The sequence below is a fragment of the Lissotriton vulgaris genome, chromosome 11, assembly GCF_964263255.1.
Source record: "Lissotriton vulgaris chromosome 11, aLisVul1.2, whole genome shotgun sequence".
Taxonomy (NCBI): domain Eukaryota; kingdom Metazoa; phylum Chordata; class Amphibia; order Caudata; family Salamandridae; genus Lissotriton; species Lissotriton vulgaris.
This window is the reverse complement of record NC_141699.1, coordinates 1073948046-1073962737: the sequence shown is the minus strand read 5'-3', so window position 1 is coordinate 1073962737 and position 14692 is coordinate 1073948046. Positions and strand designations below refer to the sequence as shown.

General features: G+C 42.8%; 1 protein-coding gene across 2 annotated transcripts in view; it reads left to right on the top strand.

Annotated features, from left to right (window-relative positions):
* The first annotated feature begins 5269 nt into the window (after window positions 1-5269).
* The window catches only part of LOC147684132 (cytochrome P450 2J4-like), a 68819-nt gene continuing 59396 nt past the window's right edge, over window positions 5270-14692 (top strand). For both annotated transcript variants that reach the window (XM_086944518.1, XM_086944517.1), the window contains exon 1: window positions 5270-5892. In XM_086944518.1, the coding sequence (XP_086800644.1) occupies window positions 5722-5892 (171 nt within the window). In that variant the 5' untranslated portion in view covers window positions 5270-5721. The remainder of the gene's footprint in view (window positions 5893-14692) is intronic.

Here is a 14692-nt window from a genome sequence, read left to right as displayed (position 1 = left end):
TTGAATCCAGTGCACAGTGAGCAAGGGACCCACGTCTGGGCATACCCATCCCACTTAGGGTGAAAAGTGTTAGAGCAAACAAATGATGGACGGAATGCTGAAAATGCAAACATTCTCCCCAGTCAAAAGATTTGTGTTAAAAACATTTTACTTTTGAACACTATACCACTCCAGTTTGGACCCAGATATATGCAGATCAGTCTTGACCCTGTGCCCCATGGGAACAGTCCAGACAGAACTGCCAGGCCATTCTTTTACAACATGTTTGGGGACCTACAAGCTTTGAAAGTCTTTTAACTGTTCATGGACAATTAATGCCTACCTACCAAGCTGCATGTAAATCACTTGGACTCATTGAAGACGACCAACATTGGAAACATACTTTAAGTGATGCTGCCCTTTCAGATTGCCCAAATCAACTACGCCAATTATTTTTTACTATTCTGTTATTCTGTAACCCTTCGGATCCTATGTCTTTATGGGAGGAATACAAAGAACATTTATGTGAAGATATACTACATAGAAAACAACAAGATTCACATAATGACTCAATACCATTCACTAATGGCATCTTTAACCAAGGACTCATAGCAATAGAAGACTCCCTCTATGAACTAAATGAGAAATCTTTAAAAGATTTCAAATTGCCAGAAAGTTATAGAACAATACATAACAATAACAAACACACTCAAATACTACCTTCAAATTATAACATCCATCAATACGTAGAACAACATTTACCAAACTTAGTTCCGGATCAAAATGTTGCATACAACGCCATTGTTCCAAGTGTGGAAAGTAAAGAAGGTAAATTATTCTTCTTAGACGCACCGGGAGGAACAGGGAAAACGTACTTAATAAACCTCATACTAGCTAAAATACGCTCTTCAGGACTATTGGCTCTTGCTGTAGCATCTTCGGGAATAGCTGCTTCTTTGCTAACTGGTGGGAAAACTGCACATTCAACGTTTAAACTACCTTTAAATGTTTCAGTGGAAAAAGAGTCAACGTGCTCTATACGCAAAAATGGACCCTTAGTAACACTGCTTCAAAGAGTCTCTCGTATCGTGTGGGACGAATGTACTATGACACACCGCGCACATAAAGACGCCGTCAATAGAACTCTACAAGACATTCAGAATGTTAATACCATAATGGGTGGTGTTACTTTTGTGTTTGCTGTAGACTTCAGACAAACTCTTCCTGTTGTTCCAAGAGGAACACATGCGGACATACTAAAAGCATGCTTAAAGGCATCACAACTCTGGGACTGTGTTCAAACTCTCACATTACGCACAAACATGAGGACACATTTAGGTGGTGGAGATAGTCACTTTGCTGATCTTCTACTCCAACTTGGTAATGGTGAAGTACCTACCAATAACAACAATATTAATATTCACAACTTTGGTACGCCAGTGTCTACCTTACAGGAACTCATACAACATGTATACCCGGACATAGATCAGATTGTTACAAAAGACTTCTGGTGGATTTGAGAAAGAGCTATAGTTGCACCCAGAAACTCAAGTGTCAACCATATCAATGAACACATACTACTTCAAATACCAGGAGACACAAAAGTCTATAAATCCATTGATACAGTATTAGAAACTGAAGACGCTGTGCATTATCCTCAAGAATTCCTAAACTCACTTAACCGATCCGGACTTCCACCTCATGTACTACAAATTAAAGTTGGGATTCCCATCAGGTTATTACGTAACCTACATCCGCCTGATCTATGCAATGGGACACAACTACAAGTTATAAGTCTTTTACCCTATGTCATTAAAGCTACTATTCTCTCTGGCCCTGCCGCAGGACACTTAGCACACATTCCACGCATACCCATGATCCCAAATGATCTACCATTTCAATTTAAATGCTTACAGTTCCCTATTAACATTGCTTTTGCTTCTACTATTAACAAATCTCAAGGACAAACATCTTTGTATGTTATAGGCATTGACTTACGAGAAGACTGCTCTGAAAGCCTCCAGTGGATTTTTTTCATTTTGGTGTCTAACAATTTATAAGAATAAGATCTATATTTAAAAATGTATGTTGAATTTCCTTTGTGTTGCATTGCGTTGGTACTTCTACATGCTTTGCTCTTGTTCCTTTGACAAAACTAGAGCTACAGCTACTCAGGGTTTAGCTAAGATTTTAGAAAGGAGCCTGGCTGGACCCATGGCTGGTTTGTGAGTTTATTACATTGTGAGGTTGAACAAACACACCATATATTAAACCGCATTTCCTCACATAACAGTATCTGAGAGGGTTCAGCCTCCAAGTGGTCTCATCAAAACTGGCGTTTTAAACTGGCATGTATATTTTACTCAGCAATTATGGATAAGAAAATTGTGTGTAATCTTAAACTGGGAAACATGTAATCTTGCCAGAATTGCTGTAGAAAGCACATTATTACCACGTTTTGCATGTTGAATGTTAAGGATTCCATTGTAGATGGGACAATTAAATTGATGCATTGGAAGGCAGTGTTGCGCATGCTCACATGTTAATCTGCACAACTCCACCAGTGCCACATTGGGCATTTGTGATGTCGTGGTAAACATGTCATAGAGGTGATAGGCACACAAGGTTGACTTCGACCAAGGAATAGTTGACTGTATTTAACTTTGTAGGTATGCACACCCATACAGAAGTAATAAGGTATAGGTTTGTGATCTATTAGTGTTGTGTGCTGACTCAGATCTCACTGGTGACTGACAGATCCTTAAGCTTTTGATCTATCATCATTGTGTGTTACCTAGATCATATTCAGTGACTGACACAACATTTAGCTTCTGAAGGATTTATGTACGTGTGCTGACTCGAGGTATACCCAGTGACAGGTAAAACATTTTCAGGGCAAATACACAGAGTTTGTAAAGCGAGGAACAAATGACACCAACAGATTTGATTACAAAACAAAAATCAAAACGTAGTGGTTTTTGTGCCTCCTTCAATGATTGACAAACCGCTTTGGGCTGGCACAGAACATATTTTAGTGCAAATGATGTTCATTTATGTCAAATAGGGGTATGTAGTTACAGAAATGTTATTGCTAAATGTGTTCATCTGTTGTGAGTAAGTTATTGTTAATAAGCATGTTACATTTTTCTGGATTATCATTTTTCCTACTCAGACCTGGAGAACCACAAGTACAGTGGTCAACAAAAAGGTATATTTGTCTATGTCTAAACAATATGACAGTGGATAACAAAATGGTTCTATTGGTACATTGTCCAGAGGTGGAAGGCCATGAAGTACTTGAAGATTTACCAGAGTTGGATACAGAGGAGGTTTGTGGGTTAAATTAATTATACATTTTTGTTAAAAAACTTCAGTTACATTAGTTTCTGAAAAATAAGCACCTGCTTGGAGCATTACCATTTTGTAAGAGTGCTGGGAGAGAATAAAAGTCTGGAGGAGTATGTTACAAATCTTCAAAAACCAGCTGGAAGTTGTAACTTTGGTAGACTGTGTGGAGACCATATAACTGATCAATTGCTTCTCAAGAGTAAGGAGGAGGGGTTAAGGGAGGAATGTTGGCTAAAAGTTGAGCCACATTTGCACGAAGTATTAATGACATCTAAAAGAGTGAATCACTTCACTCATTGGAGCTAAAGAGGAATTCAAGTGTAAAAGTGCAGACACAAGTTAGTGCTTTGAAAGGTGTGAAAGAAAAGGAAGTAGAAAGAATGATGGGGGAATTAAGGGAGCACATACTAGGTATGTACAGAAAGGGCACATGGCCAGTTTCAGAGATTGACCTGCTAAAGAAAGAATTTGTAACAAAGGTAGAAAAGGGTAATTTTATGAAGTGTTCCAGGTCATTAATAAATGTCAAAAAGACATATGAAGTCAAGGAAATTTGTAGGGAAGTTATTTTACAATTGTGTAGTAACATGGGCAACCTGTTTGATCTCATAAGTGTGGAGGGTTCGAAGCTGAGAATGTTCTTCGACTCATGCTCAAGATTGACAATAATGCCTTAGAAAAACTACCAATGTTTGCTGGGGAATGTAAGAATCTGAAAATATTCTATGTAAACCAAGAGGGTTTGGTGGATAGGAAATCCCTGTGTGAGGTTATTTTTACAGTAAAGTAGAGTTTGGAAACAAAATAGTTATTATAAAAATGTATGTTTTCGAAAGGGTGATGATGTACTGCGATGACCGAAGCAAAAGGAGAAATACCTTTGTCGAAGTTGGAAAACTTGAGTCATGAGAATCATCAAGAAAGCAAAGGAAGAAGCAGAAGGGTTAGGAAAACTCAGAACCACAAACACCTGAAAGAAAATGTTCAAAACATAAAAAAGAAGAGGAAAAAGGAGTTTTGGTTGCATGCATTATACTAGTTTAAAATATAGTCTACTTGTATCTCCGATTTGGGGTTCAAACAAACAAACAAAAAGGGGAAGAAGTATAATGTTGTGGAATGTTTATGTTCAAGAATGTGATATAATGCCATGTGGAGGACATTTTCTATGTGGAGCCAGTTGATGAGAAAGCTGGTGGATGAGGTCTGTTTGGAATAAAGGACTGATATATCCATCCATATGCTGTGCCATTGTGCCTTATTTCACATTCTGCTTTTGAGGATAATGTTCCTTGCACAATTTAAGTCATTTACCGCACAACATCCACAGTCAACACTCCATTTTTGTGTCTAAAAATGCATTTAGCAAGACAAATGGACACCCCTAGACAGCCAGGTTCTCTGGCCCATCCTCCAAGCACAGGCCCACAGCCCAGAATACCTATTCTGTCGCCAATGTATTTGCATGCACTGTGGAGAGGGCGAATGATAATAGAGAAGTGACAAACAGCAAATCATCCGCCCAGTGTGTTATGTACAGAGCAACTGGAGAATATTCACATTATCTAAAGAACATAGCTATGGTCATCTTTTTCTAAAATACCCACTGTAATTATTCCTTATTTGCACCTGAGGAGTCAATTTAAATCTAATTTACCCTTTACAATATAAATGAGTCATCAGGGCCTGTAGCATAGATTCCAAGCACTGGACAGAAGCCCAGAAAAAGAGACGTTTTTATTGACAGTACATTTGCATTCACTTACAATATGTCAAGCAAGGCCAATCACTAGCAGTGAGGAAAGAGCAAATGTTCCAACATACATTTGATAAGCATGTTTGTCACACAAACACACCCTCTGATTGAACAGACTGAGGATATACGCCTCCTCTGGAGTTCTTATACAAAGTATAAAAGGGCAGAGAACGTGAGAAAGAATCAGTTAGGCAAGGTGGGCTTTAATGAAATAGAAAGAGACAACGGTGCACAGGCTAAGCTTATGTACAAGAAGATAGACATTGACATAAAGGAGGAAAGGAAGCAGAGAGATGTGGTGGTGAAAGCAGGCAAAGGTAGAGAAAGAAGGTGAAATTGGGTAAAATAAAAGGTCAGCTTAAAAGGCAAGGAAGGAGAACAGCCATTCATGGCAGAGAAAGACATGCTGTAGAATCAAGGTACAAAGGGAGACAAAGAGAGAGATAGGAAGATATAGAGAGTGAAAGAGATAAAGAGAAAAAAGGGTGCAGGAGACAGCTAGAGAAACAGATACAGGATTCACAAATAACAAGTCACGATTTATAGAAAGCCAATAGGGAAGAATAACACGTAGAATTGTTTAAAAGTAAAAGTTCATTGTTTAGGGGAACAGCTCGAAGCAGAGACAGGCGTCCACCATGCCACTAATCACAGAGCTGTTCATTGCTCTGTTTCTTACTCTCTTCATTGCACATTACTTCAAGCTTCAGTGGTTGAGAAGAAGATACCCTCCTGGACCAACTCCTCTTCCCATCATTGGCAACCTGTGGACCCTAAACTTTACTCTTCATCATGATACCCTCATGCAGGTACTGTAGACCTGATTAGAAGGTTGTTGTTACTTCTGTTGAGTATATAAATGTTTCCCAGCTGCGTGTGTAGTTTATAGTGCTCTTTACACACACACACAAACACACACACCCTGATACTTGGGCCTAAGAAAAAGTTGTAGGTGGGTCACTGGTCATAGATTGTTTGTTCTTGTTGCTCTGGCACAGTGGCTCGAGCTAGTTTGTCTTTGACCCCACTCACACCCCCACACCCCCCCACTCCCCCCCACACACATGCATGTGCACACACACACACGTACACCCATACATATGCACAATCACATACATACACACATGCACATATATGTGTATAAATTAATGCAAACACACACACACACATAATTACCTATCAATCAAAATGCTTCTTCTACTGCTCTTCCATCCACCATGATAATGTTGTTCAATTATAATGATACTTTTAATGCTGCATGTTTTCCCATGGGTGCATTTTTAGGTCTCCTGTGTACCAAGCATAATCTTTTCCTAAACTAGTCTATGCCCAGTTTTACTTACCTCAATCAAACTCCTAAAGGTGGCTTCTCATAGGCGTGTTTTCAAGATGACCAATGAATTCAATAGCGTGCCAATGCTCTGTGCCACTTTATGTTGCTCTTTTTTTCACTATAAGAATAAACCCATTTATAACAAGACCGAGAGGAGTTCCCCATGTGCTGTTTCCACTGGACTTCTCCCTGCCCACAGAGAGTAGTAAGTGAGCACTCGGACTAGCTAGTAAGTTGATAGTTCCTGCGGGTGGGTGCTCAGGTGCAAAGGTTCAGAAAAATTTACTTGGTGCAGGTTTTAGTGCACCAAGTACATACTTTTCCTAAACTGAACTGCACTCACTTTTACTACAAAGTTATCTCAGTCAAACTCTCAAGGATGGATTTGCACATGCGTTGTCCAAGAAACCAAGGGTCTTGTTTGCTAACTAATGCTTTCTTGCTCCCTCTTGTACACCAAGAGCGAGTCAGTTCATTAGCAGTCTACACAGTAAGAGGATGCCTCATCCTGCCTTCACTGAGGTGCGAAGGATCAGCCAGGGATTTCCTCAGAGATTCATTAGTATGTGGTGTCCTATTGATGTTGGTTCAGGACAAGCAGCTGCCTATTCCAAAAACTCCATGTATCCACTTTATATGTGCCTGCTCACATGTCCCTCTTACTTGGGCTCTTTTAAAATCAACACTGTTGGTGCCAGAGTTGTTGGCACAGTTTACAGGTTTTGCATTCTCAGGCAGGAGATTTTACGCTCAAGTTACAGAAAGTGCAATAAGCTAGTTTCGAAATACATGTAAATGTAAATGTACAGGAATTTATATAGCACAAATCACCGAGCGGTTTCTAAGTGCTTGCTTAGGGAACCCGTCCTGGTATTCCCCCTGTGAGATAACCCCAGCAGGGTATCCGCAAGGTGAAAGCCAGGCATCCCGCCACGAGGGGCCGTTGTGGAGATTAAGCAAGCGATTGCCCAGAGTTGCAGAGTGTGAACCCGTGAATCGAGTAGGCACCGGAGCGAGAATTGTCGAGTCCATGGACATTTTAGGACTCAAGACCCGGCGAACCGGGAATTGAACCCTGGTCCAAGGCTGACCTCTGCTTCCAGGTCTGCCTCCTCTTACCAGTGAGCCACACTTCTCCACTGCCCAGAGATCATGCATTATCAAACCAGCTTTCACATTGCCAGAGTTAAGCACACATTGCTCTGCCTGTTTCTATGTTGACTATTAAGTGACCATGGTGATGTCCACATTGATCTTGTAAAGCACATCACACATTGCCCCACCACACAAACAAACACAATAACAGAAAGATATGCACAAAAAGAGAAGTGCAGTGCAAGCTTTCCTCACACTTAGGACAGGTAAAGCACAGGTTGGAGAAATGCAAGATTCCCTCACACACAAAGCAAGAGCAGCACAGACATCAGCATTGCAACCTTCCAGCATACACAGGCACTGCACAGGAGTCAGAAGTGCAAGTGTTGCAGAAAATAGTACATCTGATGGAAACAGCAATGAAGATGTCCAGCAAATTCCCAGAATAACCACAGCAATGCAAGATTCCCTTGCAGATGACATAGGCAACAGCCGTGCAGGGACCTCTCTAATTATCATCATCATAAAAACTTTATTTCGGCCTTTATGGCCATAAAAGCACAGATAAAAATACAGTACATTACATTCAGCTCATAAAAAATAACCATTTCTCTGCACGAGGCACCAAGAAGCACATTGTTAATATAGACTTACAGTCATATTACATAGCGTTCTCGCCGGCCTCAACATACCAGAAACTAACCCATAGGTATGCAAGCCATAAAATACATTTATAATATACTAGCAGCCCGCCCCGGCGTTGCCCCGAGCAGAAGGGGGCTGGGGGCAGCATTTTCGGCTTTTGTGCACTCCCGTCCTGGCCCCTGCCCGCCCCGATATAGCCTAGACCGCCTCCCGCCTCCCGGCCGCCTCCCGCCTGCCTCCAGCCTCTGCCTTACCTGAGCCGCGCTCCGGACTTCACCGCCACTCCTGGGCCCCCGCCCACCTCGACATTGCCCACACCGCCTACCACCTCCCGCCTTGCCTTTGCCTTACCTGAGCCGCTGCTCCTTCCCGCGCTACGGACTTCCTCGCCACTCCTCGCCGTTCGTCACCGCTCCTCCCCGCCTGTCGTCATCACGCACATGTAGGTCGCGGTCAGCGCTACGTCGCGGCCGGCGCTAGTTTTAGGGGACTACTTTGATTTTAAATTTTAATTTTTTAATTTACGTTTTATTTTAATTTTATGTCGCCTATGTCCATCTACACACCCTGAGGATTCCAACAATATATTGGGTGTGTGGATTGGCGCTGTGGTTCCCGAGTTTACCTTGCCAAAAGGTTTCTGTTCTCTCTTTATACTAGTAGTATAGATGGGCAGCATGGTGGCCTTTGCGTTGATCAGACGGTTGGATTCTATAAAGTGCACATGCATAACCAGTAAGAAGGCCATTTACAGAGAGCCAGCATCACTCAACTATAAATATAAAATTCGATAAAGTGCTTGTGCAGTACTTAGGCAACGTAATAGCATTTGCATTGTTTGAAAAATCAGGGTCAGTTAAATGGATATGCAATGCCTAAACAAAAAAAAGGACTAAACAATGTGGGCTGACCCTCTGAGTAAATGTGTGTTGATCACTGTTGTGATAAGCACATGGAACCATTAGGTTTTCTTAAAAGACCCCTCACACACAAACCTAGTTGGTGTCATGCTTCATTGGGGTCCCAACTGGGTGGCCGAGTGCTCCCCGGTTGTGCTACAATGCCTGATTACAGCGGAGCTGGTGTGGGGTGGTTAGTGTGAAGTATAGGATATGGTTAAAAGCTGGTGGTGCAACTACTGGATGGATATTATTTGCTCCTAGTTGACTAGTAACGTAGTCTACATGTTTTAGCCCAAAAAAGTGAGTACAGTGGGATTTCTTCAGGACCAGGTTAGTGAAAAACGTGAGTGGCAAAATGAAGTCACCATGTGAATTTGTGAAGTGCCTGCACACGTGCTAAGGTGTGTGGCAGTAACTTTAGGGTTTCGGGGTACTTACAGATACTCTGTCAAATAAAAACTCTAGATGTAAGTGCTAGGCAGAGATTTGAGGCTCAGGAGTGCGTGCAGGCACTTCACCAATTCATATGGCAACTTCATTTTGCCACTCATGTTTTGCACTCACCCGGTCCTGAAGAAAACCCACTGTACTCACTTTTTTGGGCTGAAACATTTAGACCACCAGCTTTTAACCATATCCTGGGCCTCATTAATAAATACTACATGCAAGGATTCCCAGAGATATTTTTAATTCACAAACTTCACACTAACCACACCACACCAGCTCCGTTGTAATCCGTCGTTGTAGCACAACCAGGGGGCACTCGGCCACTAGGTAGGGACCCCAATGATGAAGCATGACACCAACTAGGTTGGTGTGTGAGGGGTCTTTTAAGAAAACCTAATGGTACCATGTACTTATCACAACAGTGATCAACACATATTTACTCAGTGGGTCCATTCACATTGTATAGTCTAATATTGAATTGGGGACAATGACGAACCCCTTAGTTCCCCTTGCTCTCTCCTTGTTTTTCACTAAACAAAAAGAAGCCCATTACAATAAATCTGTATTACTCAACTATCCCACAAACCTGGCTCTGGGCGCCATAAATTGGCCTATGGATATTAGTTTCAATAAAGTGCAAATGCAATACGTCAGCAGCATAGTGTTTTTAGCGTTATTCTTGAACCGCACTCTATAAAGTGCATGTTCAATACATAAGCGGCTCAAACAGCATTACAATAATCTAAAACCGGCATTTTTAGTGCTATCATGTGGCACTCACCTAGCAGCATTCAACAATAGATAAAATGGAGAAATATAAAAACAACAATTTATACAACACATCATAATTAAAGATAAGATTGTTAAAAAGACCTAGAGTGATATCATTCAGATAAAAAAGGGAAGAACAGGGCCCTGTTTAAAAGATATATAACAATGGACCAGCGGTTTCATCTTTAAGATAGCCAACTATGATAATTTACCCGCACCCTGTAGGTTTCAGAACGTCACTCAGCTCGTCCCTATATACAGCCAGTTCAGGGGTACTCCACAGATGTCGCCAAAATAAAAGGGGTCTAAGAGCTGCTTCGTCTGCGATTGGTCTGGTCCCAAGATCCATTTGGAGTGGTGTAATTGGGGAGCTAGGAGAAAGCCTAGCATAGGAATTCACAATGCTCGCTAAAGAGCCAGATGGACAATGATCCCAAATTTCAGCACCATACAGGACCGCACCCCTGGCTTGTGTTTTATAGAGTTCCACTGCCGGGCCAACAACTTTGTGGGTACAACTCCTATATACCTTTGTCAGGTCCCCAGTAGTCCGAGCCAACTTTAGACTTGCTTTCTTAATTTGCACAACACAGCCCATTTTTTCAGTGAGCATAATCCCAAGGTACTCAAAAATAGCCATCCCCTCTAATGGTCTCCCATCTAGACGGGGATTTGGCCAGGTACTATTACTTTCAATGAATGCCATTTACTTGGTTTTCTGAAGATTAATCTCCAGACCCCAGTTTCTACAGAAAACACAAAAAATTTCAAGGGCCCTCTGAATTCCCATAGGTGATTTTGAAAGCAGGAGGGTATCATCCGCGAACATCATAGCTGGTATTTCGCGGTTCACTAACCTGGGGGCATCAATGTCCTTCCCAGCAATTAACGACTCAACTAAGCCATTGATAAAAAGACAAAAAAGGGTCGGGCCAGGACACAACCTTGCTGTACACATCTTTCTACAAGTAGGGGGGCTGTGAGTTCACCATTTTTGCCGTACCGAATTTGTGCTGCCACACTTTATACACACCGGGTTCCAGTATAATAATTGTTACCTAAAACTGTGATCAGTGGTAGAGATCTTTGCTCTAAACCCGGTTTGGAGGGGGCTAAGGACATTATGGTCATCCATCCAGCTCTGGAGTCACCCCAGGAGTACTCAAGAAAATATTTTTTGGCTTACATCAATAAGGCTGAAAGGGCGACAATTAGCAGGGAGAAGCAGAGAACACTTTTTAAAAGTTGGTAGAATTTCGGCCCTGCCCAGGTGGTAGGAAAAGCCATACCTTGCAAGATAACATTAAACAAAGACAACAAATAGGGGGTCCAAATAGTAGGTTCAGAATGATAGAGGTCCCCGGGGATCTTACCTAGCCGTGTAGCCTTAGATGCTGTTATACTGCTCAGTGCATCAATATTCTCTTTGAGGGAGATCGGAGGGGCAGCTAAAGAAGTTGTCTCAGGGGGCGTAAGTGTATTGGCCACAGGCCCAACCTCATCCTCCACCCTTAGATAAATTCAAAGTGTGCCTTCCATACATTCTCCTCCATGTTGGGTTCTATAGCCAATTTGTCTTCTTGGGATCCCAAGTTAACCACATTCCAGAAAAATCTCATGTCATGAATATTTAGGGTGCTTCTAAGGGTATCCCATTTTGACACTCCCAACTCCTTTTTGCCTTCGCGATGGCACTTTTGTAGGCTGCCCTTTTTTGTCTGATTAACAGCCTGTTATTTACTTTAATAGCAGGGATAAGATCTGACTTGGCCACATCACAGCTGTCATTATACCATGGGTGATGAGGTTCTTTAGTCCCTCTTGTCCTTTTATTTGGATGGAAAATGTTGGCCATAGTAGAAAGTAAATCTTGATGAATATTACACATTTTAGAAAGTCAAATGGAGATGCCATCGTTCAAAGTAAGTTTGTTCCCGACCATGAGGGATGGAATAATTGATTGGTATACGGAGGCCAGCTTTTCTTGCGATTGAACAAATTCCCGCCAACAAACTCTCCTCCTACAATTGATCAGTGTTAAAATAGAATCAGGTGGTGGTAGAGTTTCCGATACATTCTTGGTACAGGGTGAAATTACCTCTATGATGAGAGCATTATAGTCGCTATCATAGCGGGCATGATTTTGAAGTCTAACATCCTGTGCCAGGATTTGTATCTACCAGAATGTATTCTATGATAGAAGCATGCCACGGTCTAATGAAAGTGTAGTTCCCCGGTGTATAGGATGTTGCATGGCCATTGCACGGTTTTAATGAGAAGTTCAGTGTGAGGGTGTTCATCTGCAACACCAGTGGAGTCCATGCCTGTGTTGGCGGAATGTTGGGCTCTGGGATGGCCCAATGTAGGTCCTCGTCACTGGGGTTACCTGTAGCCAGGCCATTAAATGGTTCGAACTGACAGTTGAAATCCCCACCTATGATTACCCGTATCAGGGATTGTTAGTAAAAGGGCGGTCAGTTGGTCAAGAGTCGTTGACCTTTGGCCATAACTAACCGGCCGTGAATAGACTTTAATCAGGGGAATTTTGACGGTTGTGCGAAAGGTCAGAAAGATACAGAGGATGTCACATGAAGAAGTCTCTATCTGTTTCGCAGCACAACCCAGATGAACACCAACCCAGGTACACAGTCCCCCTGATGGTCTTCCCCTACCCCTACAGGTAGCTGTAATACTAAATGGCGCATAACCCATTCTATGTGCGCCCACCCTAGCTCATGTTTCCTGGAACATGAGGATCTTGTATTGTTCTATGAAGGACCTCCACTCCAGGTTATCAAATTTGGTGGTGAGTCCAGCTGTGTTCCAGGAAAGGAACTACAACCTGGGAGGGCCAGTGCAATTATCTGGAATACGGGACTGATCACCAGACTTCACTGTGTGACCTTGGGGGGGCTGGTTTAATCGCCTCCAACCCCACCGACCTTGGGCCATTACTGATATCAGGGTGGCCAGCTGAGGTGGATAGGGGTTTTGCAGCTACCCACTGTTGATGTTTGGTTGCCTTTGTATTCCCTGGGGGTAGATTAGGCTAGAGTGGCCTAATATGGGCCTCCTTCTGTTCTCCACTTTCAACTCCTCTCTCTCCACCCACATGCACCTTCAACTGTACCCCTTTTGCTTTAGAAATCCACTCCATGGTATGGACTCCCCCTGTTGGCTTGGGGCCCCCAGTGTCTCCTTTTGGTAGTCTGATCTCTCATATGAGGGTCCGGTGCTCAGAAGTCAATTTACAGACCCTAGAGAACTGAATCTATTTGATAGTGGTAGATTGTAGAATAATTAACTGGGTTGGTCCTCTTCCAGAATAGCATACTGCCTATTCTGGTTCCTCGCCCACCTTTCACCTATTGTGTGGGTTAAGCCCTGGGAGGGGGGGCGGGGGGGAGTAAACCTGTGGGAGGGACCCAATTCCCCTATCATCCCTTCGATGATTGCGATCTAGGAGAGATCCTAGAACCATTGGGTATCTAAAGTTTATCACAACGCTATTCCCAGAGACATCTTTCGGCCTCCAGCCCACCCATCCCACCCTACGTGTCATGAGAATTTCATATGCATCTTTGTAAGAAGGTTGCCGGTGCTTGGCCAGCCAAAACATACATTTATTCTTAAAATCAGAATGAGATTTCCTACACCCCTTTTTCAGCTCTGGTACTCCAGTTAAAATGAATATGTAGGGTGTTGAGTCCGGGGGGAGTTTAATGCCTGGCAAGGCTTACCTTGCTTCATTGCTTTCTACTCGTGGGGCAGACCTTGCACCAGCCCTGTGACTAATCCCCTGTTATGGATAGTCACATGATTGTGGCCTTGCTGTGTGTGGCCTGTGATTGCTTATTGCTTCTACCTCTTGGATATGCCCCTGGCAGTAAGTACTATCATCTTTTCTTGACTTAGCTGGGCTACTCATGCGTTTACTTGTACCCACCGGGTTAGTGTGGTTTACAATTGTGGTGGGGGTCGTATTGTTTGTCACTATGGGTTCCAGCCTAGTAATGCGAGAGGCTGGCTGTAGTTTCAGATAATTTGCAGACTCACTTCCCCTTAAGATTGCCTCTGTCTTACCAACCCTTAACTCAACCAAAGTTGAAAGCGTATCTACCCGCTCCATCAAATTGTTAAGTTCATCCTTCACTATGGCTCTTATTTTGGGACCTGTAAGTCCACGACCCGGTTGGTCACCCAAACTGGCTACTCCATGCCTACTTGTAATGGAGACCCTGTCCCAGCCTCCCTCGAGTCACCAATCACTATATGTTCTGCAGGACGTTTCTTGCATTTGGTCTCCACAATTACAGCTGGTTTGAGTTCCCCTTTTCCAGCATGACCATGATGAGCACCTCTGGGTGCAACTCAGCACTATGTGTCTCGCAACTCATTGCACGTGTCCTTGAGTGG